The sequence below is a fragment of the Prionailurus bengalensis genome, chromosome B2 (assembly GCF_016509475.1).
Source record: "Prionailurus bengalensis isolate Pbe53 chromosome B2, Fcat_Pben_1.1_paternal_pri, whole genome shotgun sequence".
NCBI classification, from domain to species: domain Eukaryota; kingdom Metazoa; phylum Chordata; class Mammalia; order Carnivora; family Felidae; genus Prionailurus; species Prionailurus bengalensis.
Genome location: NC_057349.1, coordinates 46,920,360 through 46,947,893, shown reverse-complemented (window position 1 = coordinate 46,947,893; position 27,534 = coordinate 46,920,360). Strand labels below are relative to the sequence as shown.

Genomic DNA, 27,534 nt, shown 5'->3' with positions numbered 1-27,534 from the left:
GAAAACTACAATGCATGTGACAAATTGGTTTAATGTTGACCTAGCTTCATGTTCCAGGGCCAGGCCTGACGGGCATAAATTCGCTTTAGAAGACAGTAAAATGAAGCTGTGTGAGGCACCCCCTCAATCCCTTCCTACATTCCCTAAATCAAGTTTTCTAGGTCATTCTTTCCATTAGAGAATAGACCAAGTTTTGATATATATCCAATAAACAAATTAAACACTCTAAAAATAATTACAGTAAATCCAATATTAACTTTAGATATCCTGTACAAATCAAGTCCTCCCAATAAACTAAAGAATGACCTCCTGGCCCTTCCACTGAACAATGTTAGGTTTACTTGCAGAAATGCATGCAAAAGAACATGTATCTACATTCAGTTTATGTAAGCATTTCCCACAGTACTGGACACATCACAGCTCCCAGTAAGCAAATGTGTCAGCTTATGGACTCATCCAGCATCCTGGGAAATATCTGGAAGAAAGGCATTTGCTTTTGCAAATGTTTTTGCATTTCCCAGCTCCATAGAAGAAAAAGCTGTGCATAAGCTCTTCAACCTGCCTACCTCTGGACATATGGAAACACTAAATAACCTCCACCCAAGGTCTACAGAGAATTCACTTCTAGGAACTAAACAGGCACTGAGAATAAATGCACACCAAAGGAGACATCTAAGGACATCACCTGAGCTGAAGAAAAGCCATTCAAAAAAAAAAAAAAAAAGCCATGTGGAGAATGACAAGATATTGCCAAAACTTCTGTTAAACAATCAGCAGTGAAATTTGAAACTATTGGTATGACAAATCCTGTTTCAGACCTGTTGACTTAGATTCACTTGCGCAACCATAATTGGCCCCAAACAGGAAATAAGTGTAATGTATATATACTGCTCTAACCTCTTTTTCTCCACCTTCCTTCTTCCTACAGATAAAGCAGATGTTTCAGCCAGCTCTGAGAATCAGCAGTAAGTAATGTATTTATTTTAAGGTGAACATTTTATGATGCAAATACATTGATGCTTTTTCAGTGGCAAATCATATATTGTAAAAGAATCTATGATTTTTCAAAACTTAATCACTTTTATTGAGAGTAATGGGCTTAATTTTTATACTCTTTCTTAAGCTGAGAAAACACTATGTAGCTCTATTATTCCAAAAGCACTTTTAGCGAATTTAATATTTAAATTAAATTTTACTTTTCATTCTAAAATAGGTAATATAATTTCCATGTTTATGACTTTTGGAAACAATTATACCAGAACTTCCTTTCAAGGAAAAATGAATAAAGAGATATGTGTCACATACTTCCATATTAATAATTTCACTCATATTCACATATATAGCTATGTCATTGATACAGACTATATTAAAGTAAGGATCAGAAGCTATTGCTCATAATTTTAAATCTATCAAAACAAAATTATAGCACTGACATAGAGATAAAAAAAAATCCTGAATGATTATCAGCATAACATACAATTTCCTTCATGAAATTCCCTCAAATCAAAAAGAAAACAAAAGACTTATAAGTTTTCTGATCAAAAGTTAATCTACATAAGCAAATATAGTATCTGCTGTGTATATTTTATGTAAGAAAGCAGTTTCAACAAAGAACTTTTTCTGGCAAATAAGAAATGGTACCTAATCACAACATTCAAGGAGTTATTTACCCTGCAGAGCTAAGATTTTATTTGCAAAAATATTTTATTAATGTTCTCCTCTATGGCTAAACTGCCATCCAGGGAGTTTAGGAAGGATTTATACTGTTTCCAGAGAAGATCCGGTGTTGCGTCTTTTGTCAATTAAAACCAAAATCTACACCTGCTTCTGTGTGACTCACCTTCTGGAGGAGCATCAAAGGAAATTAAACCGATGACAAGTTGCAAATGCAGGAACTACTCTATAATGATGCGTCGTGAGGTCATTTGGAACCCCTGAATAGAGCTCAGACTTGTAAGAGGAAGAGGCAAATTAGGAGGAAGGGTGTCAGACCTCTAAAGTAATGTCTAAATCAGATAGTGCTAATAATTCCAGTGATGCTGTTTAGTAAATTCAAGTAAGGGAAAGGAAAAAATGTGGAAAAGAAAAAAAAAAAAACTTGCTTTTGGGAACTGTCAAGGTGGCTACTGTTATTTAGGTATCTTTGCAGATTTCCTAGATGATGATGTCTAGAAGTTTGGCAAACTTTGTACAGTATCATAGGCTGCTTTCTGTAGTGCAGACAAGTGGCTGAGATAAAGAAAGTGACCAGAATGAAGATTAAATGTGACATCTAAAGTTCAAAAAGATTGCATCAAATACTTTCCTGTGCTGTGAATGGTATGCAGATGTGTCTGTACCCACAAAGCACACATTATACATATGTGTGTTGATGCTTTTAATGACATTTTTTTCTGGTCTAAATGTTTGAAACGTTTTCATCCCCTCCTTTCAGGAGCTAGGACTTTGAGGCCAAACTATCTGCACTTACCCTCCAGTTCTTTTGCATGCAAGCATATGGCATTTCATTATTAAATCTCTGATCCTGGGACTGAAGATCTGTAAACTAGGGTATTGAGTCATGTAATCTACTATCTAGAGTGTTAGGAGTTTTAACGGGCCCATAAAGAGTGACACAGTGCTTCACACAAAACACAGGTCACCATATAATGGCATGATCATATAGTTCACTTAAGGCAAAGGGATATGGTCTTGAAAACATGCATGTAAAACATTTCATCTATTTATAAATTTAATCCCTCTGTATTTACTTTCATAGGTAATGATTAATAAGGATCTGGTTTTTTTGCTTCTTTAAAATTTTCCCCATATAGCAAGGTAATTTCCCCAAAGTCACATGCTAGATAATCTGTTCTTCCTCTAATGCTTTTCTATGCTACTTTGTTTTGTCTGTCTCTTAAATTTTCTATTCACTTTCATTGGCCCATTTTTCTCTCCCTAATACAACATCCAAATTTTGTCAAAACAAGTTTGGAGCCTATTTTAATAACTAATATGAAAAGATTACCAAATTAATTCTTCTTATTAAAAAGTATATTCAGTTATTCATAGGCCAATTAGAATTTTTACTAGGATTACAAAGAATTTTCATATTAATTTAATTAGGATATTAACTTTATTATATTAACACATACCATAATAGAATGAAAATCTCTTAACTTATGCATATCTTCTTTTGTGTCCTTTACTAGAGTTTAAAAGTAGTCTCCAAACATTTTTTTTTCTAATTCTTGGTTATATGGTAAATAAGCTTTATATTTTTTGTACTTTTTTTTTAAGTTTATTTATTTATTTTGAGGTGAGAGAGAACACGAGCAGGGGAGGGGCAGATAGAGAGTGAGAGAGAGAATTCCAAGCCAGCTCCACACTGTCAGTGAAGAGCCCCATGTGGGACTCGATCTCATGAACTGTGAGACCATGACCTAAATCAAAGCTGGACACTTAACAGACTGAGCCACCCAGGAGCCCCTATTTTTTGTGCTATGAGTTGTATGTTTCTTTTTAATCTTATTTTCTAGTTGAGTGTTGCTAGTTTATGGCAATGGTATTTTTTATAGGTTGACTATTACATCTTACAAACTTTTCATTATGGTGCATTCTCCAGATAATTGGCCATATCATTTAAAAATAATACTAATATTACCTCTTCCTTTCAAGACTTACAAACATGTACTTTTTTTCTTATGACTTTGATAAGGACCTCTCTAATATGATGTTGAACAATACCAATGACATTAGTCATTCTTTTTTTGTTGTTGTTGTTCTCAATATTAAATGAATGCACCTAGAGTTTCTCCAATAACTACAATATTTGCTAGAGATATTTAGCAATATTTCCATTACCAAATTAATAATCTCTCGTCTTATTTGTTCTTATTTTTAACTATAACTAGGGGTTGAATTTAATAACATATTTTGCCACATGATTTTTATTTAGTCCATGAATGTGATGAATTTGACCAATATATTTTCTAATTTTGAATTATTCTTTTTATAATTTTGAATTTTTCTTACAGTCCTGATATAAAACTTACTTGATCATGGATTTCTTTGAAATTTGTTTTTATTTGAGTATAGTTGATACACAATGTTATATTAGTCTCAGATGTACAACTTAATGATTTGACAAGATTATATATTATGTTTACCTCAAGTATAAAGCTACCATGTGTCCCATTACATCACTCTTACAGTATCACTGACTATATTCCTTATGCTTTGCTTTTTATTCCCATGACTTACTCATTCTGTAACAAGAGACCTGTATTTCCCTCTTCCCTTCACCCATTTTGCCCCCTCTGCATCCCTTCCCTTTGGCAACCATCAGTTTGTTCTCTATATTTATAGTTCTGATTTTGCTGTTTGTTTCTTCTTCTTCATCTTCTTCTTTTAAATTCCATTTATGAGTAGACTGTCTCCCTCAGTCTGACTTATTTCTCTTAGTATAGTACTGTCTAGATGCATCCATGTTGTCTCAAATGGCACCAGATTTTCTCACTATATCGTTTCTTCCATCATTCCTCCAGAGTTCATGTCAGGGTGATAATACGAAGCCTGCTTATTTTTACAGCCTAACTAGAATAGAAGCCTAAATGCTTACTTTATTTATTCATTCATTCATTCATACATACATACATAATTTTATTTTATTTTTAAAAATTTTTTAATTGTCTTGAGAGAGAGAGAGAGTGCATGTGTGAATGGGGGAGGGACAGAGAAAGAAGGAGACAGAATCCCAATGCAGGGCTCCAACTCACAAACCGTGAGACTGTGACCTGAGTTGAAGTCAGACACTTAATCTACTGAGCCATCCAATTGACCCTATACATAATTTTAGGGAGAAATAGAATGCCAGTGGGGGAGAGGTGCATAGAAAGAGAGGGCTAGAGAGAGAGAGAGAGAGAGAGAGAGAATCCTAAGCAGGCTCCAGGCTCCATGCTCAGCAAGAAGCCTGATACAGGGCTCAATCCCACATGACCTGAGCCAAAATCAAGAGTCAGACGCTCAATCTACTGAGCCACGCAGGCACCCTGAAAAGCTTGCTTGTTAAATCAACCCTTTTATGAATTCTTTTCTTAGGAACTAAACAAATTCTCCCTAGTGTCTAATTTGAAAATCCTTATTTCCATAAAATGGACTTTTAAGGCAAGGTATGGCTATATAATTTTTGTAAGTTTATGTTTTTCATTAATTAGTAAGCAGTGATATCATGTCATTAGAGAAAACAACTTATTTTTTTCAAGTGAGTATTTCAAACTTAGGGGTGCTCCTAACACCAATGTAAAGAAGAAGCTATATGCTATAATTTAATTGTGTATATAAATTCATGCTTTAGAAAGACACAATTTGCTCCACTGCATATAGTTAGCAGTAAATCATCAACACTTGGATTTGTAAATCTTTGAATCCCTTTGACATTTCCCTAGTCACACTCTTGAAAAATTACTGATCTCTTGAAAAGGAAAATTATGAATGGCAGAGCAGAAAACTGTATAAGAAGAGAGACTTGGTGACTTGCATGTAGCAAAATAACTCTTTTGAGGGCAACGATTTAGAAAGAATCTAAAGTTTGTTCCCAAGGAAATAGTCGAGGAGATATATCATGACGCACATTTAAAAATTCTCTATATGCAAGTGAATAACAAGAAGACTCTATTACTTCCCTAAATTTTTTAAAAATCTTTGCTTACTTTTGAGAGAAAGAGAGAGACAGAGTGTGAGCAGGGGAGGGGCAGGGAGAGAGGGAGACACAGATTCTTGAAGCAGGTTCCAGGTTTTAAACTGATAGCATAGAGCCCAAAGCATGGCTGAAACTCACAGATAGTGAAATCATGACCTGAGCCAAAGTCAGAGGCTTAACTGACTGAGCCACCTAGGCAGCCCTCCTAATTCTTTCTAATGTTTTCTGTATGACTCTACCAAATGGAAATGCAAATAAAACGTATCCTATCTGCACGTGCTATTTAGGGAGGCCCCTGGAGGCAAGAGGTGAGGTGGAGCTAAATGCATTGGTCTTACAATATATCTGAATATCTGAATACAAAACATCTGAAATATTTATTTCCAGAACCTTGCTCTATGCTAGATTCTTCCCTTTCCTTCTCCAAAAGTCCCAAAATGGGTCTAGGCAAAAGACAATAAAACTTTACCTTTCACTTTTGCACACATGCGAAAGTCCAACCAGCTCACACTGCGGGCATTAGAATTATGGGCTCCCCTAACAACATGCTAAGACAGGGCTGGCAAGAATCCTGTCCTTTTTCCTTGACCATGCTCAACAATATCTAGCATGCTATCATGGATAGAATGTGGAATAACTGATTGCCATTGACTTGAAAAAAAAAGGGAGGGTCTATTTTCCTCTTTTGCTTTCAAATTTTCTAGGAGGCCCACCTGAGGCCATGACAAAGGGATGTGCATGGCCCAAGGACACTAGTGTAAGAGTGAATCCCCTGGAGACTTTGTAAGTTTCTGCAGCTCCCTCTCTGACCAAATACAGAGTGAACCATCTTTTGCCATAGCTACTCACAATGTAGATATGGGGGGGGAAGTCAAATGTAAAGAAATTGAGAGAAAATAGAATATTAATATAAATCAGAAAAACTGAATAAAATACAAATTGACTGGGTGGGCTTTAAATGTTCCCATCCAGAGACAAGATCGGTGTTTTTGGAGTTAGCCTGTGAGTTTCTTTGGAAAGAAGAACTTAGAAATGTTCACATTCTTGAAGGATATGGTTAAAATTCAGGTTAAGAATTAACATGACCAAAGACATAAAGGGCATATGATCAAAGGACAATGAGGTATAAACAAGGAACCCCTTATAAGGAGAGTTATGAGAAAAAGATTATCTAATGAATAATATACCTACCAGGTTGGATTCCCCAGGTAATGGTAACAAAATCTGAGACACAGGAGGTCAAAAAATACATTTGGGATCAATTCCCTATGAAGGGAGGGAAGGGAAGCAAGATTGCTCCAAGATAGAGGTCAAACTGTGGTGTAGTCTAATCGGAGGCTTCAGCCAATCAATTGAAGTGCCAACAAGCTGAGAGATTTCTGCTGGGTACACCTCCACCTGAGGGCACAGGCATCCTTTACTCTAACATTACTTATCTCCCTATTAACAAGAACCATATGAAGTGATCCTATGTCACTATAGTCCAACTTGAAAAAGATTTTCAATTTCATATAACTAGTTACAACAGGATTAATGACAATAAACCCCAGACTTCTTAACATCTATAGTGCACCCTTCCCATTATCACAATACCAGGTGCCAACTTTAGGTGTTCAGGTTTGTTCAATAGGGACCAGGTATCTCTGAGAAATGAACAATGTTTTTTTGGACACTAAGTTAATGTATTTGCTTTATACAGAATTTAAGTTAATTTTTCTTTCCATAATCTTTCTTTTCTGTCTTCAAATTTTCATTTTATTCTCCTACCTCTTCCTCTGTTCCACCTAATAATTACAGTATAAACAAAATCAACTTTTTCTTACTTCTGTAAGTGATATTTTAATGGGATAGAAGAGTTTACATTTCCAAAAATCTGTAGGAACACCTGCATAATTTGTACCCCTCATAGAACTCTCTTGCAGGAATATGCTGCTAATTTTGTGATTTTCATTCTAATTCTCTCCCTTCCTGTTCTAATTATTTAAAAAATATTATTAAATAAATACTTCATTAAATAAAAAAATACTTCATTAAAATGCCAACAAACTTCTCCACTATTTTAACAAAGTTACATATCTAAAGCTTATCATAATGAGGCATATTTTCAACATGAGATGCATATCTTAAGAAAATTGATAGATGCATATCCTAAGAAAATTACTTGAGCTCTTTAAGTTTTAGGAGTTTTATTTCATATTTGAGGGACAATAGTAGAGGATTAACTTGTTAATATTGTGTATTTTTTTTTCTAATCTTTTCAAATGTGTTTAGTAATCTACCAGCTATTTAACAGCCAGGAAAAGCTTTATAGTAATGTGCGAATATTTTTTGTCAAGGCAGAAGATTCATTAAATGCTTTCATTCTTATCAGGAACCCCAGGCCTCCAAAAAGTATAATACAGTTTAGTGGGAAATAGATATTGAGGCTAAAAGAAATCTTGGGTTCTGTCCCAGCTACACTCCAACTGGCAATGGTGCTGTTGGGAGGTCACTTACACTTCTGTGCCTCTGTTCTCTTACATGATTGTCATAATGCCTAAACTGTTAGCTACACCAGGTTGCAAAAGAAAAACAACTAATAGGCTTGACAAAGTCAGACACAGTTTCCAAAGAGCTAATAATCTTCTTCTTTTTCTAATTACAGTAATTACAGTAACACAGACTTATTATAGAAAATGCAAAAAAGAATGTCTCACCACGTGAAGATAAACTAATTCTCTTGTATTTCTGTTTGTCATTTGTTCTTTGATAATTATTTTGTGGGAGAAGGGGATGAGATCCTATTTCTGTTACTTCAGGAGAGTAATAATGTAAACATTCCCAAATCTCCCTAATATCAAGATTGTCAATATGACCATGCAATAAAATTTCTTCTCTTACCTTAAAACTACTCCAAAATACCTGTGACATGCTTTTTGTCATAGGTCCATGAGCAAAGCAAGGCTCATTGAGATATGGATGCTGGATGGGAGTCAGAGGTAACCAGATCTCTCAGTGTCTTGCTCACACATGGGCACCTGAATGCAAATCTGTAGCTCCAGAAGATTTCAAATTACCATATTTTATACACCTTCAAACTCACTCAGAAATAACCTAACCCTCAAATACCAAATATGGGAATGTGTGTGAGACTACTTGGGCTGCCATAACAAAATACCACAGACTGGGTGGCTTCAGAAATTTGTTTTCTCACAGTTATGGAGGTTCAAAGTCTGAGACCAAGGTGACAGTATAGTCAATTTCTGGTGAGACTTCTCTTCTTGACTTGCAGACAGCCACCTTCTCACTATGTTCTCACATAGAATCTTCTTGTATGTGTGAAGATGAGAGAGAGGAAGGGGGGGTGGGGAGAGGACTCTGGTATCTCTCCCTATATGTACGCTAACCTCATTGGATCAGGGTTCATTCTTATCACCTCATTTAATCTTAACTACTTTCTTAGAAACCCAAATACAAATATAGCCACAATGGCTTCCACATATGAATTTTGGGAGGGCACAAACATTCATCCATAACAGAAGCTAAGAATTTCCCATATACCATTTTTTAACTTTGAAGCATAAGCATTGTTTTTGTTATAACACCATCAGAGACATAACTGTTATGTCTAATATACTCCAACAAGAGAATGTATTCTAATTTATTTGGACATTTTATCTCCCTGCTATTGAGCATCTAGTAAATTGTAAGGTTTTTATCCTTATAAATATTAATGTAATAAAAATGTATGCCTAAAGTTTTTCCAATATACATTATTATTTCTTCAGGATTCCAAGAAGTTAAATTAGTGAGGCAAAGGATGTGAACCTATTAAGGGCATCAGTACAGATTGTAATTTAATCTTAAAAGTGAGAAATCTACCTTCTGTTTTTAGATACGGAAGGAGAATGTTGCCTTTTTTAGAATTTGAGTCATTGTAATAGTGAAAGGTTTGAATGGGAATGAGTGAGGACACTGGCTACATTGGTGTAGTTGAAAGTATTTAAAAAAAGCACTTCCTTCTCAGTGGATTTACCTAGGGTTCTAGTAATGTCAAATACATGAGCCAGATTCATGGCAGGAAAGAAATGGCACAGGATAATTAGTAATTTGAAGAGATCTTAATGAGGGTATATTTATGAAGGATTAAGAAGGATTTAAGGAAACCAGCAAGGACTATTCCAGTGGCATCCCAGTATTGCTAACAGTTGGGAGCTAATACTTCTCCTCAGTAGGCAATGTGAAAAAGCCATTCCTAGAATCCGAAGGGAAGAGCTACATAGACAAGACTGTGGAACTAGGGTAAAGAGGGTAGTATGTAGATGCACTTCACATTTATAGGTGTACTTCAAAGGCTTCAACCGAGTACCTCCTTTTGTTCTTTACATCCTATGAAGGGTTGCTTCTGGGTGAATCCATTATCATTCTATTGGCATCTTGTAACAAATCTTCTCTTGTTATATTATTAATGAACGTGGAATAACTGAGATCATTACATTGTTTTGTTTTGTTTTGTTTTGTTTTCCTATATTCCTCTGAAGTTCATGCACTAAACATTCTAATGCAGGTCTTTGTTCCCTTTGTGTTTTTGTTTTTTTTTTTTCTTTTTTTCCTCCCCCAGCCATGGCCTTATTCCTGGAGTTGCTGTTCCTGGCTCTTGTGTTGCTTCCATTCTTTCCTGCAAATGGACAGGTATGGTCAAGGTTAAAAATATTTTCAGAACGATTGAAGCAACTCTGAGGAATAGCAAGCAATTAGATCAGTTTGCAAAACTGAAAAGTACTACAGTGTCTGGTACATCACAAAGTACTCATCCGTTGCTCGAGTACTTAACACAGTTAATTTTAAGGCTGTGATGACGAGCTGTAGCCTCTAGCCACGTGAGGGTATTGAACACTAGAAATACAGGTGATCGGGACTGAGATCTGCATAAACACATGGAGAATTCAATACTTAGTAAAAAAAAAAGTCAAAGTATTTCATTAATAATTTTAAAATTGATTGCATGATGAAAGCATAATATTTTGAATCTGTTAAATAAATATGTTATTTGATCTGTTTATTTTTTTCCTTTTCAAAGTGGCCACCCAGAAATTAAAATTACGTTTGATACAGGGCACCTGGGTGGGTCAGTCAGTTAAGTGGTTGACTGCGTTTCAGCTCAGGTCATGATCTCATAGTCATGAAATCAAGCCCTGCATCGGGCTCCATCATGGGCGTTAAGCCACTTAAGACTTTCTCTCTTTCTCTCTCCCTCTGGCCCTCTCCCTCTCTCTTTCTCTCTCTCTCTTAAAAAATTTTTTTGGGTGTGCCTGGGTGGCTCAACCAGTTAAGCATCCAACTCTTGGTTTCAGCTCAGGTCATGATCTCACCACAGTTCATGAGTTCAAGCCCTGCGTTGGTCTCTGAGCTGACAGAGCAGAGCCTGCTTGGGATTTTTTTCTCTCCCTCTCTCTCTGCCCCTCCTCTGCTCACTCTCTCTCTCAACATAAACAAACAAAAAAAATTTTTTGTATAAGTTTGATACTGTAATTATATTTCTATTGACAGCAATGATCCACAGGTTTAAAAGCTCTCCAAATATCTTTTTTGATTTCCTTTTATTTAATTCATTACAATGTGATTTTCACAGAAAATTAACAATATATTTATATATTATATAATCTCAGATTAGCAAAACTTCTTCACATACTTCATCGCATTTATTTTCATAGTTACTGAATGATAATAATTATACCTATTTTTAAATTTAAAAAAAGAAACTTTACTAGTGATATTAAGTATTTGGCTTTTTTTTTCATGGTCTTACAATTAGTACGTAAAGAATAAGATGCTCTAATTATTCCTTTAAATTTTTTTTCATCTTCCTTTTTTTTAATATAATTTATTGTCAAATGCTTATTTATTTAAGAGAGAGAAAGACAGAGTATGAGCAGCCGAGAGGCAGAGAGAGGGAGACACAGAATCTGAAGAAGGCTCCAGGCTCTGAGCTGTCAGCACAGAGCCCAATGCAGGCTCGAGCCTACAAACCGCGAGATCATGACCTGAGCCAAAGTCAGATGTTCAACTGACTGAGCCACCCAGGCACCCCTAAGCTGCTCTAATTATTTCTAATACACTGCTGCCCTTTAAGAATCCTAAGAACAGGATGAATCATTCTCTTAAGTACTTAGCGCATAGGTGCTTATACAATGTGTCTATCTTCTGATCAGAAAAAGTCTGTCACTGCTGTCTGTTTGTGCATTCTTTGTTAACTCTGAGCATACGAGAACAGCTAGGGATCCTCAGATCAAAGAGTTCAGACACTAGGTCAAAACTCACATGGCATTCAGAAATACAGTCATTATATTACCACAATTAATTTTCAGTCTGAAGATAATTTGCTCATCACCTCGGTCTTCAGTCAAAAAGTTTGCTTTCTCCCCAGTCTCTTTCTTAAAGATTTTTTCATGGTCCTTACTGCTCCTCTGTTATCTCTCTGGTCCATCTCCTGGTCTTCATTTTTGAAATTATTTAAAGGAGAGATATTTTGCTCTTTTGTACCAGTAACCGTTAGCTAATCAGATTCTCTACATACTTTCTGCCCCTTCTCAAGAATGCTAGAAAACACTAATCATCCTTTATAACCCCAATCCAGACCATCTTTTACAAAGTTTTCCTAGCCTCAATCAAGAATTCACCCTTTGTTTTTTTGTATATCTAGTAGAATCCACCTATCATTTTAGTTACAATGTAACTGAAATATATGGAATTATTTTATTAGTTATGTCATATAGTCTATCAAAATAAACTTTTTAAGGATCAATAGATAGATACCATGTTAGATCTATTTTATGTTCAACACTCTTCATATTTCCTGTTACCTAATAAAAGCTCTCTTGAAACTCATTTAAAAACAACAACGACAAAGATACGTCTTCAGTAGGATTTATATCTATACAAAGCAATATAGGATATGAAGGAGGAAATAATGACTTCTTTCGCAGGGGCCAAATTTTTATGTATTTTGAAATGAAATTCTCTTAAGCAGGTTTTTGAGGGTCAATAGAAAATATCCAAGGATGTTATTTTATGCTTTAGTGTAAAGCAGAGGTTGGTCACTGTTAATATTTCACATGTGCATCCTTTCTAGCTTAGGAGTTAGTAGCTGCGAATGTGCCACATCTGTGGGTACAATGGCATTCACTATTGGTTCCTGCCTTAGGAACATACAAGCAAGCAGGGGAAATGGATGCATAAATAAATAGTGGCGATAAACATGGCTAAACCTAAACTTACATTATTTGGAGGGCTTTGAGGGAACTCATTATTGGGGTAGGAGAGAATAACTTACCCCAGTGTGTCAGGTAAAATCAACAAAGGGCCCTGTCTGTTTAGACTTTGACTTCAAACTCTTGCTCATATTCATACAACAAAACACTCATGTATTAATTTAAGTCATCAATTATCTTAACCTGTGGGAACAACTCACCTACCCTAGGCTAGACACAACCCCACACACACATACACACGTACAATGATAAAATATACCAAAAATTTCAGCAGCTGATATAATACTTTATTCTGTTACTAAAAAGGAACAGAATCAGCAATGGCCCATTAAGTAGATGACTTTGCTCCCTTTAAATGGCCTTGGAAATTTTTTGATGTTGCAAAATTATCTTTTGGGTGGCCCCATGAAATCAGATCATAATAAAGTAGATCATAATACATATCATAACAGGAAGAATGATTTTACTAGAGTATTTTTAAGTACTTCAAATTTTTTTTAACTTTAAAATTTTAAACTTTAAAAAATTTTTAAGTTCATTTATTTTGAGAGAGAGAGAGAGAGACCAGGTGCAAGAGCTTAAGCAGGGGAGGGGTGGAAAGGGAGAGAGAAAGAAAATCTTAAGAAGGCTCTGCGTTGTCATTGCTGAGCCCAAAGATGTAGGGCTTGAAACCACAAACTATGAGATCATGAGCTGAGCTGAAATCAACAGTTGGTGGCTTAACCAACTGAGCCACCTAGTCGCCCCTTACTAGAATATTGAATAAACTTTGAATCTGAACATTCTTTCTCCAAATACATTCTAAATACATTATTTCTCTAAATACAGGACATGTCAGGTCAAAATTTCCTTAAAGTCTAGGATGAATCTTGAGCTCCACTCTCATCCCACCTGCTGCAGCCTGATCAAATGTGAATCAAGGTGTCTTAATGTTTCCATTGTGTACCTTTATGGTTATAAAATATTATCACTCATATGGATAGAAGCAGCACATGAAGAGTTCCCTTGAAACTAGAAATTGACATCTGTGGCCTCAGAGAATATTCTAATTTGTCATGCTCCGAACTCCATTACTATTCTCAAGGCTTTAAACTGCTTTTTCTTATTTGTCACAGTTTTGGCTCAGGTTCATTGGCAATGCTTAGTAACTACTGTTGGCTTGAACTGAATGCTTCTAAAGTGATCATTGTTCCCTGGAATTAATATTTACTCTTAAATGCAATTTTTTAAAAGTAAAATACAGCAAAATGTTTAACAAGCAAATTCATCTTAGGAAATATGAAATCGCCACATACAGGAAAGGGAGGAGGCCACTGGGCTGGGGCGCCGGTCAGGGAGACTAAGGACAGAATCAACTACATAAGAAATGGAGGAGGGTAGGCACCGAGGAGAGAACCAGAGGCCAAGAGAATGGGGGCTGTGGACCTAGTTAGGGAGAAGGCAGGGCACTGGGGGTTGGACAAAAAAAATCAAAATAGTTTGGCTATGTGGGGTGCCTAGAGTGTCCAACTTTGGTTTAAGTCATGATCTCACAGTTGGTGGGTTCAAGCCCAGTGTAGGGTTCTGTGCTGACAGCTTGGAGCCTGGATCCTGCTTCAGATTCTGTGTCTCCCTCTCTCTCTGCCCCTCCCTGCTCATGCTCTCTCTCTCTCTCTCTCTCAAAAATAAATAAACATTAAAAAAAAGTTTATCAAAATAGTTTGGCCATAAATCATAAACACACTCTGTTTCTACAGTGGGGAAAGGGAGAAAGAGAGTAAAAGGGAGGAGAGGCTGTTATGAGGAGGGGCTATGGGGGTCCTACCGCCCTGCTGTGAACCCCCTCCCCATCCTAACCCCTTCCCTCTATGTCTGTGAATGCATGTGTCTGTGTGGGCCTGTGTGCAGACTTCCCTATTCCCCTCCCCACCCACACCTCACCCCCACCCTAATTGCTGCCACTTAAGTTGCTGCTAGCTGTCATTCAGCTTCACTCCTCTGCCCACCTTCTTCAGAGGGGGAAAGAGGAGGAGTGGGGGGGGAGCAGCCCCCAGACAGCCCTGCCGCCACCCTCCCCCTCCACTTCTACCAGAAGTCCTGGGGAGGGGGGGAGGTGGTAGGAGTCGGGGTCACAGTATTTTGTGACAACCACTCTGTTGGCAAACTTGCGACCCTTCAGGCCCTGCATGGCTTTCTGGCAGTCAAACAGGGAGGTGAACTCGAGGAAAATCCTTCCGCAGCTGGGCACCTCAAAGCTGTCCAAAGGCTGAGGGACCAAATTTAACAAATGTTAAAATGGTAACCATAATTTTATTTCTCTTTAGGATCCATCCTTTGCTGCTTTGTCAACTACTCGAACACAAGTCCAAAAAGAGATTGTAGATAAACACAATGAACTAAGGAGATCAGTCTCTCCACCTGCCAGCAACATGCTAAAGATGGTAAGAGGCAGTGATAAAGGCTAGTGATGTGAAAAGTCACGACAAGAGCAGGGAGCTGGTAACTGACATCTCTTAAGTACCTTGTGCTTACATAATTTTGCTTCTATTTTGCTATTTCATTTGAGCTGTGTTATGGACAGGACAGAAATTAATTTTCCTTTATATGGTTAAATAATTTGCAAGGGCTATTAGGTTGGGAAGGCAAAATTAGAAGCCAAATCTTCAGACATCAAATGTGAAGCCATTACACTTTTTTGTTCACTGTCTTCCCTAGTCTAAAATAAAGGAGTCCCCTTTCCTTCAAAATCAGTGCCATTAAGAGTAAATAACAGTCCACTTTCCAAGGCATAATCCATAAAAGTTAGATCTCTCCCATTTGAATGCAATGGGCTGTAAGTGGAATTGGGAAAAATCTAGGCCAGTTATTACTATTGAAGTATAATTTAAATACTTCAATATATTTGATGAGTATTTAGAGTAGCACTATTACTAAAAATCCTAAGTGTGTTTCCTCTCCTATCATAAATTGTCAGTGTTATTGTATCAGGTATTTCTCTCACTAGACACATCATTTATGAACTTCTTTTCACATGGAAATTGGCACTGGGGCCCATAAACACACACACACACACACACACACACACACACACACAACTAACAAAAAGATCCTTCATACCAAAGACAATTACATAATATATCTATAGAAGCTTTTAAAATAGTGCAAATCAGTCTACCAATCAGACTATAAAGCATATGCTCTATTGGAGTTGAATCTTTAAGTGCATTTTTTTTCTTGTGACATTTAGGAATGGAGCAGAGAAGCAGCAGCAAATGCCCAAAAATGGGCAAACAAGTGCACTTTAGAACACAGCAATGCAGAAGACCGAAAAACCAGTACGTAAATGAGCAAATATCTGTTAAATAAGTGAACAAATAAAACAATATTAGAAAAATCAAATACAATGGGACATTCAGGGATGCTGAAAAAAGACTTAGTGAATAAATGTTGCTCTTTTTAAAATCAAAGTATCTGTATAGGGAGGGATCATTATAGATACCATTTTGGGCTTGTTGATTGCATTATGCCAAGAATTTCTGAAGCAATACTTCATTTATCACTCTGAACCAGCTCATGAATAAACAGGTCATGAATCATCATTTCTCCAATTTTAGAAATTATAAGATAAGGACAGGGGAGGAATGACTTCCCCAAGACACAATCTGAAGTGTCCTTACTGGAGAGTTTCATGCTTTGGGCAGGCTTATTGATCTCTGATCCACTGCCCTTTTTTGTGATATTGTGTAGCTGTTTGGTGTTTTGATATCTCCTCATTTTGTATTCATAAAATATACTGGATTATGTTGAATTTTTCCTGAATTTTGCTGTAAACATACCTAAACTTTTTAAATCATGATTAATATTTTGTGTATGTTGATTCAGTTTTTAGTTTTTGATAGTCAAGTACTTTATATAGACTGTGTACCTGTAATGCATAGAATAATGTCATATGCAAAAATATATATAACTTTCAAGAATTAGAAAAACTATTGGAGAAAACTTCAGTGCATAAACTGTTCATAAAATATTCATTTACATTATTAAGCATGACAGGCAAACCCAGTTGGAAAGTACTGAATAATTACTTGTAACTTCAGTAGAACTACTGTTATTTATATTGCTGATGCCAAAATTATAATGAAATTAGGTAACTACATTCAGTAGAAGCTTAAAACAAATGGTCGTAACATCAAGTTCTGTTAGATTCTTAGTTTCTTTCCTTCCATATTAAAGAAAATTCCCAAGAATATTTTATACTCTCTTTAAGCAGCATGTAAACATTATATTTTAATCCACCAAAATGTAAATATTAAGTGAGGCCTGAAATGATAGGAAAATGTTTCTGGGCTTCAAGGCATTTCATTCTTTTTCTAAATTAATTTTATTACAGCAACAGTGCTTAAGAACACTTAAGCACATGAGACCTACATTCTTGACAAATTTTTAAGTGTACTATACAATGCTGTTGACTTCAGGTACAATGTTGTACAGCAGATAGCTAGAATTTATTCACTTTGCTTACCTGAAATTTATTGATTAGTAAGTTCCCATTTCTCTTTTCCCTCATCCCCAGCCACTACCATTGCACTCTTTGATTCTATGAATTTGACTCTTTTAGATACTTCATATAAATGTATTCATGCTTGTAGTTGTCTATCTATGACTGCATATTTCACTTAGCATAATGTCCTCAAGGTTCACCCATGTTATCACATGTTGCAAAACGTCTTCCTTTTTTAAAGATGAATGATATTCCATTGTATGTATATATCTCATCTTGTCATCCATTCCTTTGTCCACGGACATTTAGATTGTTTCCAAATATTGGCTATTGTAAATAGTGTTGCAATGAACATGAGTGTGCTAATATCTCTTCAAGATCCTGATTTCAATTCTTTAATACTCAAGAAGTGGTGTTGCTGGATCATTTTGTAGTTCTACATTCAATTTTTTGAGGAACCTTCATATTGTTTTCCACAGCAACCACACTATTTTTCATTCTCACCAGCAGTGTTCATGATTCCACTTTCTCTACATCCCTACCATTACTTGCTGTCTTTTGTTTTTTTGATAATAGACATCCTGACAGAGATGTAAGGTGATATCTCATGATTTTGATTTACATTTTTGTGATGATTAGTAATGTTGAACACCTTTTCACATACATGTTAGTCATCTGTATGCCTTCTTTGGAGAAAAGTCTGTTCATGTCTTGTGCTCAAAAAAATGGGCAGAAAACATGAAGAGACACTTTTCCAAAGAAGACATACAGATGGCCAACAGACACATGAAAAGATGCTCAACATCACTCATCATCAGAGAAATGCAAGACATCACTTCACACCCATCAGAATAGCTAAAATAAAAAACACAAGAAACAACAAGTGTTGGAGAGGATGTGGGGAAAAAGTAAACCCTGTGCACTGTTGGGAATGCAAAGTAGTGCAGCCACTGTGGAAAACAGTATGAAAGTTCCTTGAAAGTTAAAAATAAAACTACTTTGTAATCCAGTAATTGCACTATTGGCTGTTTACCTAAAAACTACAAAACCGCTAATTCAAAGGGATACATACATCCCTATGTTTATAGCAGCATTATTTACAATAGTCAAATTATGAAAGCATCCCAAGTGTCCATTGATAGATGAATGTGCAAAGAAAAAAAAAAATATATATATATATAATTCACCATAAAAAAGGTTTGCCATTTGCAACAACATGGATGGGGCTAAAGAGTATAATGCTAAGCAAAATCAGTCCCAAAGAGACAAATACTATATGATTTCACTCATATGTGGAATTTAAGAAACAAAACAAACAAGTAAAAAGAGAAAAGGAAAAAAGAGAGAGAGAGACAAACTAAGAAAACGATTCTTAACTATAGAGAAAAAACTAATGGTTACCGTGGGGTGGAGATGGGGAATGGGTGAAACAGGGGATAGGGATTAAGGAGGGCACTTGTCTTGATGAGCACAGGGTTATGTATGGACTTGTTGAATCAGTATATTGTGTGCCTGAAACTAATATAACACTATATGTTAACTATATTGGAAAAATAAATTAATTAATTAAAATAAAATAAAATAAATAAAATGCTAAATGAAAAATGATAAAAAATATACAGAAAACAAAACAAAACAAAAACAAATCTTCTGCCCATTTTTAAATTGGGTTAATTTTTGCTATTGGGTTATATGAGTTCTTTATATACTTTGAAAGTTAACTCCTTATCAGTTATATGCTATGCAAATGTTTTCACTGTTTCCACAGGTTGCTTTTTCACTTTGTTGATTGTTTATTTTATTTTGCAGAGCTTTTTCGTTTTGTGCAGTTCTACTTATTTATTTTAGCTTTTGTTGCTTATATTTTTAGTGTCACATTCAGGAATTCATTGCTAAGATCAATGTCAAAGAGCTTTTTCCCTATATTTTCTTCTAGGAGTTTTACTATTTCAGGTCATATGTTTAAGTCTTTAATCCACTTTGAGGTCATTTTTGTGTGTGGTGTAATTTAGGTGTCCAAAGTTACTCTTCTCCATGTGGCTGTCCAATTTTCTCATCATCACTTCTTGAAGAGAGTGGGTTTTTTTGCCCATTGAGAAGAATTAATATTGTTAAAATATCTATGTTACCCAAAGTCATTTATATACCTGTTGGCTGGTTGTACATATTCCTTGGAGAAATGTCTGCTCAAGTTGACTGTGTTCACAAAAGATCTTTAGTCAGTTCCTCAGGCAGCCCCCATAAAAGATGGAGATTTAGTCATCCCATCCAATTCTTGCTTTCTCATGGAAAAGCTAGGAGCTAGGGTTTTTTATCTGCTCACTCTGTGCTGAACCAAGAGAGTCTATGGCTACTGCCAGCCCAAACCTCTATCTGTTCTCATTTGCCCCAAGGAACTAGATTATGCTAGGTCTAGTTCGCATTCTCAGAGACACAAGTCAGAAGCCAGGCTTTGGGGCAGCCTCTGGAAAGTTTGTGGCATTGGATACCCAGACCAACTCTTCCCCCACCCCTACCCCCCAAGGAGAACCAGGTAGCTGTGGTATTTGTTCGCTTGCTCTTTTCTGAGCTGAAGAGAGGAGCCATGGCATCTACCAATACAAAACACCATCTGTGTTCTCCCTCCAGGGGGGCAACACTGTGCCAAAGCCATCAGAGCTCCAAGACTGGCAAGAGAGATGTTAGCTTTTGGGGAAGCCCTGGGGAAATAGCATTGGACACACCAATCAACTCTTTGCTTCCTCAGGAAAAAGAAGCTGAGAACTAAGATTTTTCATTTGCTTGCTCTGTGCTAAGCCATGGGGAGGAGATGTGATATCTACCAGTCCCAACCACCATCTCCATTTTCCCCCAGATGGCTAGCCTGTGTCTGACAATCAGAGCTCCAAGACTAGCAAGACAGAAGCCAACCATCTGGGAGTTTTCCTTAAGGAAAGGTTGGGGGGCTGGACAAATGAACCAACTCTTTCCTTCCCCTGGGAGAAGCTGGGAGATACGGGATCTCTTCCTGATCATATGGCAGAAACTGTGCTGAGGATAGGCATTCTAGCAAGAAGGTGTCCTAATTTCCCTACAGGCTTCAGTTTGTCTGGGTTCATATTCTCCCAGGGTATAGAAGCCTTGCAATTAATTTTGGATTTCTCACAAGGGGAATTTGTTTGGGAATTGTTGCTGAATCAGTGTGTTTGTCGGGGGAAGGAGAATCCAGGGCTTCCTACTCCACCATCTTGCTGATGTGACCCTCTGCAAGGCTCTTCTTACCTACTTCTCTGAGGAAGATTTGGTCTGATGACATTCTGATTTATTGATTAAGGGAGGATCCAAAAACTTTGAAAACTGCCATCTCCCCTGATGTCAGTTGCTTCTTAATTGGGACTCTTAAAGACTGCCTGTAGAACATTTTTTCCAAGTTCACACAAAAATCATACCATAAACATTTACTCAGGGTCCAATATATGAAAAATATCTGGCGAAAGTAGGCATGAAGAAGAAAAAAAAGAATAAAAGTTGGTCACTACCCTTTGCATGCTTACAATACAAAGCTGAGACTACAGGAAACATTACACATGTGAAGAATTTTGCATGGAAAAGAATGCATCTCTGACACCCCAAAAGGAGAAGGGTTTTTAAAGCATAAGATCTTCTCAACCTATTCAAAATTTTGCATGTTCGGGTCAGCCTCAATGTGGTAGACAGATTTGTCTTCCATTCAGCTTAATAGTTGGTAAGGACAGAAGCTGTTTTATTACATGTTAAGAGTTGGCAAGCATAGGCACTGTTTGAAAGGCAACATCTTTGTGTTCGTTTAGTTAATTTCTTTTGCCATGGCATGCTTTATTGCTTCATTGTGATCTGGTTCTCCTTAGGTACAAGCTGTGGTGAGAATCTCTATATGTCATCTCACCCTAAGTCATGGTCAGCCCCAATCCAAAACTGGTATGATGAGAAGGACAATTTTATCTATGGTAAGGGAGCAAAGACTGCTGGTGCAGTTGTTGGACATTATACCCAGGTAAGGAAAACAAATTAAAATACTTCTGCCACAAATGTTCTAATATAGAAAGCTTCTCCAAATTATGACCAACCCGTGTTCAATTTGTGTGAGAATGTGAGTAGACCTAGTAGCCTTGGTGTTGGCCAGTACTTCATCTAAAGCTGTCATTTATTCCTTGGCTGGCAGAACTCTTCATAGGGAAGTACACCCTGTATTTTCCCAACATTATAGATGCATAAAGTGAGGAATGTATATGAAAATTCAGTATTTTAAAATGTGTGATTTGCTTCAATAATTGAACTAATTATTTCCACAAGGCAATACCATAATGGTAACTTTTTTTTTTTCAGTTTTACAATTGGTACTATTTGTTTTTCAATATTTTCCCTCTTTCATGTACTCTCCTATGTTCCCTTCCGGATTTGTAGGTTGTCTGGTACTCCTCTTACCACGTTGGATGTGGAGTTGCCTATTGTCCCAATCAAGATATTCTGAAATATTACTATGTTTGCCAATATTGTCCTGCGTAAGTATACGCTTTAGAGCTGAATGCCAATAATCCCATCTGCAATTTAATATTTTGAAATTTTTGTATATTGAACAAACTACAATACAAAGAATATTTCAATAAAAAGAAGGAATTGTGTCTTTGGAAATGCCTTTTAAGTTGAGATACATTCAATTTATCAGAGAAGACACCAGGTTTTCAGTTCCAAGTGTAAAATCTGAAACTCTATTTCCCCCAATTACAGACTGACATCTTTTCTCTCAGTGACCTTTCCCTTGGGCTCACAGCTAATCAATGAGCATGGGTAGTGTGCATTTCTGTGGATTTGATGTCATCGGTTCTCACTAACTTCATACTCTAGGAAGGTGGCAGCTTGATGGTTAAGCAAGGGATGGACTGGGAAACTGGGAATGGCTGATTGTGATTTCAGCTCTTTCTGCTAAAATGTTCCCACCCCTGCTTATCTAAAATGCTATCTATGCTATTACCATCACAGATGATTCATTCATTGGCTCTCAAAGGTTTTTCCAAGAGATCTTTAATGTATTTCAGAGTCCAGGAGAGAAGAACATCCTTAACCCTTGTTTTTCAGAAGTTTGCACAAAATCTCCATAATGAACCATCCTTTAGGTCCTGACTTGCAGCAGGAAATGTGTTCTTTCATCAAAGATTATGTTTGAACTTACCCAGAATAAATTCTGTGGATATACTGAAGATCTAATCTCAACATATCTGTTAACCTTAATTTCTTTAAATGTTTGAAATTCCTTGCCATCGGGGACAGGGGGACCCCTAAAACCAAGCTATCTTCAGGCTTTATTTTGAGACTGTCGATAACCCAAGTATATGGATCTCCTGTTTGAGAAGTATGACTCCCAATGTCATTTTCCTGCAAGGACCTATGAGGGTTTAGTAGAAAGAATTGAAAAGTTCCTAGGAGAATGCATCTAAAGTCACTGTCTGGCTCTAAGAAAGGAGGATCTGACGCCAGGTATCTGAAATGAGAGTTGGAGTGAATAATGAGGGAAAGCAGGGGTGAGAGAACTTCCAGAACATATTTGTGTCTATTTAACATTTTTCCAGGGGCTCACACACACTAGGGTATATTCTTTGCAGGGGCTGAGATTTAGATGCATGGCCTTGTGTTGTTGGCCTACTTAGAGCAATCGAGATTTTGACTGTCTTGTATTTTCAGATAATAACGGCCAATCGAATAATATTCACCAACGAGGGGTAGACTAGTCACTGTAAGACCAATATACCTTAGCGATTAGTGTTAATAAAACCATTTTTCTAACATTCCCTCTTTTTTAAGTATTAAAATCTTACACACAAAACCTCTAGACATTCAAAAATCTTCCTGTCACCCCTACTCCCAAATACAACACACCAAAAACCACTTGAAAATCATCACCCCCATCTAGAGGCCAAAAGCATCCTGGGCTTTACCTTCTCTAGTTCATATTTAAAAATTATCATATTTTCTTTTTTAAATGTAAAATTACATGTAACTTTAAGCATTTTCCCTATGGCAACCCTTTCTTTCCCAGGAACTTGCTGTCTCTCTAAGAAATATGTTTTATCACCAGCCAGCACCTTGGGGTACATTGCTTTAGCAATTGACCACATCTTCTGGGTGAGAAAGAATGTTGCCATGTTGAAATATACTCCAAAAATTTTAGACCCCATTTATCCCATTTCAGTGTCTCAGGCTGGGAGATTATGGTCAAGGAAGTAAGTGAATGTGTGAGTTATTTTCTTACTTTACATTGGTATCTGAGTACATTTTGGGAATTTTAGTTTTTCAGTTATTTGACATGATTAAAAACACTGAATAAATACTCAGGTATTTGTGGTGATAGGTGCCACCCTGGTAGCATAAACTAAACTGAAAAATGAAAAATGTTTGACACTTTGTATTTCAAATTTCAGTGGTAATCATCTTAACAAGATAAATACACCCTACCTAGAAGGAAAGCCTTGTGCCAGCTGCCCTTATGACTGTGACAATGGACTATGCAGTAAGTTCGAAGTCATTAACTTGCTAGTACATCTAATAAAATTGACTGACATTTTTTTTAATAATTAGAAAATTTCAGGCATCTGAATGGCTCTGTCAGTTAAGCATCTGACTCTTGATTTTGGCTCAGGTCATGATCCCAGGTCAAGCCCCATGCCAGGCTGACAGCGTGGATCCTGCTCAGGTTTCTCTCTCTCTCTCTCTTTCTCTTTCTCTCTCTGTCTCTCCATCAAAATAAATAAATAAACATGAAAAAAAGAATTAGAAAATCTTCTTATTGTAAACCAACTTAAGCAATTCCCTCATGCAAAAGACAAAAAATATTCAACAGAGGGTGTTTAATCAAAAAATGTACACAAGCCAGTATCTATATTTATTTGTAACTAAAACCCTGTAACCATATATAACCTAAAGAAATATCTACCATCAATGTATATTTGTGCTTATGTTGGACTCATTACCTATTGGCATATATAAAAATGTTTCTGTGAAAATATTCATTGTAATTGAATGTTTTTCCTGTCAAAATTAATGTAATTGTAGCAAAATTTCATTATTGCATTTTAAAAAGAGAAAATATGTACAAACATAAAGGTATGAGATCACAGATATGGTTCAGTCCAGACACCAAGCATTTCTTATACACCAATGAGTTCATTATACTAAATTCATTTTTCCCATAGTACAGTTAGAATAATCAAGTTTAATTTAATAACCATTTGCACTTGTGTTGTTAGTAATTTTTATATACTTTTAAAATGTCAATCAAATCCTTGTATAGCAATATTAACTCACAGAAGTCTAAAAAACATTTTAGCAAAAAGGACTACATTTAGTGTCATATATCTCATTTTCAGTGTTGTTATGAATATAAATACTAAGAGTTGGTATTTTTGTTTGGTTGGGATATGTCATTAAATTATTATGAATAGTATAATGGACCCATTATCTGAGATTTTTACCTTTCAGTTGCATTCACCAGACTAAACTGTAGCATTCTCAGTATACTAAACTGTATACATTCTCAATTGTATAGCTCCAATTCAGAATATTGATGATATCAAAGCTATACATCAATTAAATAAAATACTTACACGTCTGATGAATACTATTTGTTAATGGGTTTGGAATTTATCCTGTTAGTAATGAGCAACCAATTGAAAGATTTTTAAACAGAAGAGTGATGAAGTCAGAATTGTGTTTTATCAAGATCTGGCAGTAGTATGGGGAAACAAGTGGATTCAAGCCAGCTTGGAGACTGTTGAAAACATGGGTTCAAAAGCCAAATGGATGTTTTTACTGCATTAGGACAAAATGAATGAAGAGAAATGGACAGTAATGAATGACAGGAAAGAAGTAGAATGGCTACTGTTTGTTACTTGCATTTGTTGAGTGCTGATAAAAAGTAGAGAGCCATGAGTTCATATTGATTCCCAGTATCTGGTTTGAATTATTTAGTAGTTAAGTTTCATTTCTCTGATACTGGGGGTGTTGAGTTGGGAGTTGGGGAGGGACTCCAAAGGAATGCCAAGTTTGCAGGTAAAGTGATGAATTTAGTTTGAGAGTTAATTGAGTTTGTGGCCACTGAGGGACTTCAAAGTGGAAATGTCAGATAATTGTAGTAAAATTCCCTCCCATTTTTATATCCACATCTTCTCATAATGGTTTATTATTCTTGAAAGAAAAACTAGTGGCTCTAGCATCTAGATGGAGCAACAGTGTCTAATATAACCTTTTGCAATGATGGAAATGTTCAATCTTTGCACTGTCCTGTAAAGTAGCCACTAGTCAGATTGGTCATGGAGCACTGGGAATGTAACATGTGTCACTGATAACCTGAAAATGTATTTTCTTAATTTTATTTAATTTTAATTAATTTAAGTTTAAATTTAAACAACCTCATGGCTAAAGGCTACAATTTTGGACAGTGCAATTTTAGAGACTCATTTACATTTATTTTACTTTGTTTTCTGAGGAAGAAAAGTAGGTCAATTCATCTTAGAAACATTTCAAAAAGCTCAAATTTTAAAAGAAGTGGTGGATTAATGTGTCCCTTGACATCATAGTGTAACGATGCCAACTTGTTTTTTCAATTGTGTTCTCCCCACTTGCATTGAATGTATTGTTTGTGTTGCTGCTATAGAGGAAAATTATAATGAACTAATTTCTTTGTTTTTATTTCAGCCAATGTTTGCAAGTATGAAGATAAGTATCAAAACTGTAATGATTTGAAGAAAACACTAACCTGTGACCATAGTCTTCCCAAGGACAATTGCAAGGCTTCCTGCTATTGTAAAGATAAAATTTATTAAATACCCAATACAGACTGAGGGGGGCTGAGTGGAGAAGGGCCACACTATCTACTTAGATGTGACATTAGCAAAGATATTGTCAGCATGTTGGCTACAAACTTGATTCCAAGTAATAAGGAGTCTTTTTCTCTTGGATCTACCTTTTATTTTACAGAAATTTCTTTCATCAAAGGATTAAAAAGTTACATAATCTATGATTATATTATCTGTTGCTCATGTAAAAATTATGAGCGATAAGGAAATTCTGAGAAGCCATTACAGACAAGAGGAGACTAAGAAAACATGAAAACTAAATGGAACGTGGTCTCTCAGATCAGATTCTGGAACACAAAAAGATCATTAATGGAAAAAGTGGTGAAATCTGAATAGGGTCTGAATTGTTTTTGATAGTAATATCTCTTTCTTATTCTTGACAAATGTCCTAGGGTTATACAAGATGATAACATGAGGGGAAACTGAAACTGGGTGAAGAGTATATAGGAATTCTCTGCACTATCTTAGCAAAATGTCTATAAATCTAAAAATACTCCAAAATAAAAAGTGCATTAAAAAAAAACACTTTTCGTGGCTCCATAATGCTTGGAAAATTCTCCTCTTGATTATCTGGTTATTCTTTCTCAGATACCCCTCCCCCAGTGTCTCTACTCCATTGCTAAATGTTTGATTTTATTTTTTCATGGACCTTCCAGATAATACCAATGATTGGACTGTCAAATTAGACTCATATCCTTATCCAGTGTCAAGATTCACTATTTCAAGGACAGGAATAGTCATGGGGTAAAGGGAAATTAGGGAGAGGTTCAAGATCATCAATGCAGTTCCTGAATGTTATTTAAATTTTTTTAACACTTATTTTTTTTTATGAAATTTATTGACAAATTGGTTTCCATACAACACCCAGTGCTCATCCCAAAAGGTGCCCTCCTCAATACCCATCACCCACCCTACCCTCCCTCCCACCCCCCATCAACCCTCAGTTTGTTCTCAGTTTTTAACAGTCTCTTATGCTTTGGCTCTCTCCCATTCTAACCTCTTTTTTTTTTTTCCTTCCCCTCCCCCATGGGTTCCTGGTAAGTTTCTCAGGATCCACATAAGAGTGAAACCATATGGTATCTGTCTTTCTCTGTATGGCTTATTTCACTTAGCATCACACTCTCCAGTTCCATCCACGTTGCTACAAAAGGCCATATTTCATTTTTTCTCATTGCCACGTAATATTCCATTGTGTATATAAACCACAATTTCTTTATCCATTCATCAGTTGATGGACATTTAGGCTCTTTCCATAAT

At 36.2% G+C, this 27,534-nt stretch overlaps 1 protein-coding gene across 1 annotated transcript; it reads left to right on the top strand.

Annotated features, from left to right (window-relative positions):
* Positions 1–906: 906 nt before the first annotated feature.
* Positions 907–26,800, top strand: LOC122489611 (cysteine-rich secretory protein 2-like). Its single transcript, XM_043591632.1, has 8 exons — positions 907–965; positions 10,281–10,351; positions 15,234–15,350; positions 16,157–16,244; positions 21,277–21,422; positions 21,833–21,930; positions 23,845–23,933; positions 26,117–26,800. The coding sequence occupies exons 1-8, from the start codon at positions 938–940 to the stop codon at positions 26,242–26,244; spliced, it is 765 nt and encodes a 254-aa protein (XP_043447567.1). The 5' UTR covers positions 907–937; the 3' UTR covers positions 26,245–26,800.
* Positions 26,801–27,534: the final 734 nt, after the last annotated feature.

Bases quoted from the DNA above. Each gene is read 5' to 3' on its own strand.
- LOC122489611 (XM_043591632.1), top strand. From the start codon at position 938: ATGTTTCAGCCAGCTCTGAGAATCAGCA. The intron at 10,352-15,233 runs GTATGGTCAAGG...ATTTCTCTTTAG, and splicing joins TCTTTCCTGCAAATGGACAG to GATCCATCCTTTGCTGCTTT. The intron at 21,423-21,832 runs GTAAGGAAAACA...CCGGATTTGTAG, and splicing joins TTGTTGGACATTATACCCAG to GTTGTCTGGTACTCCTCTTA.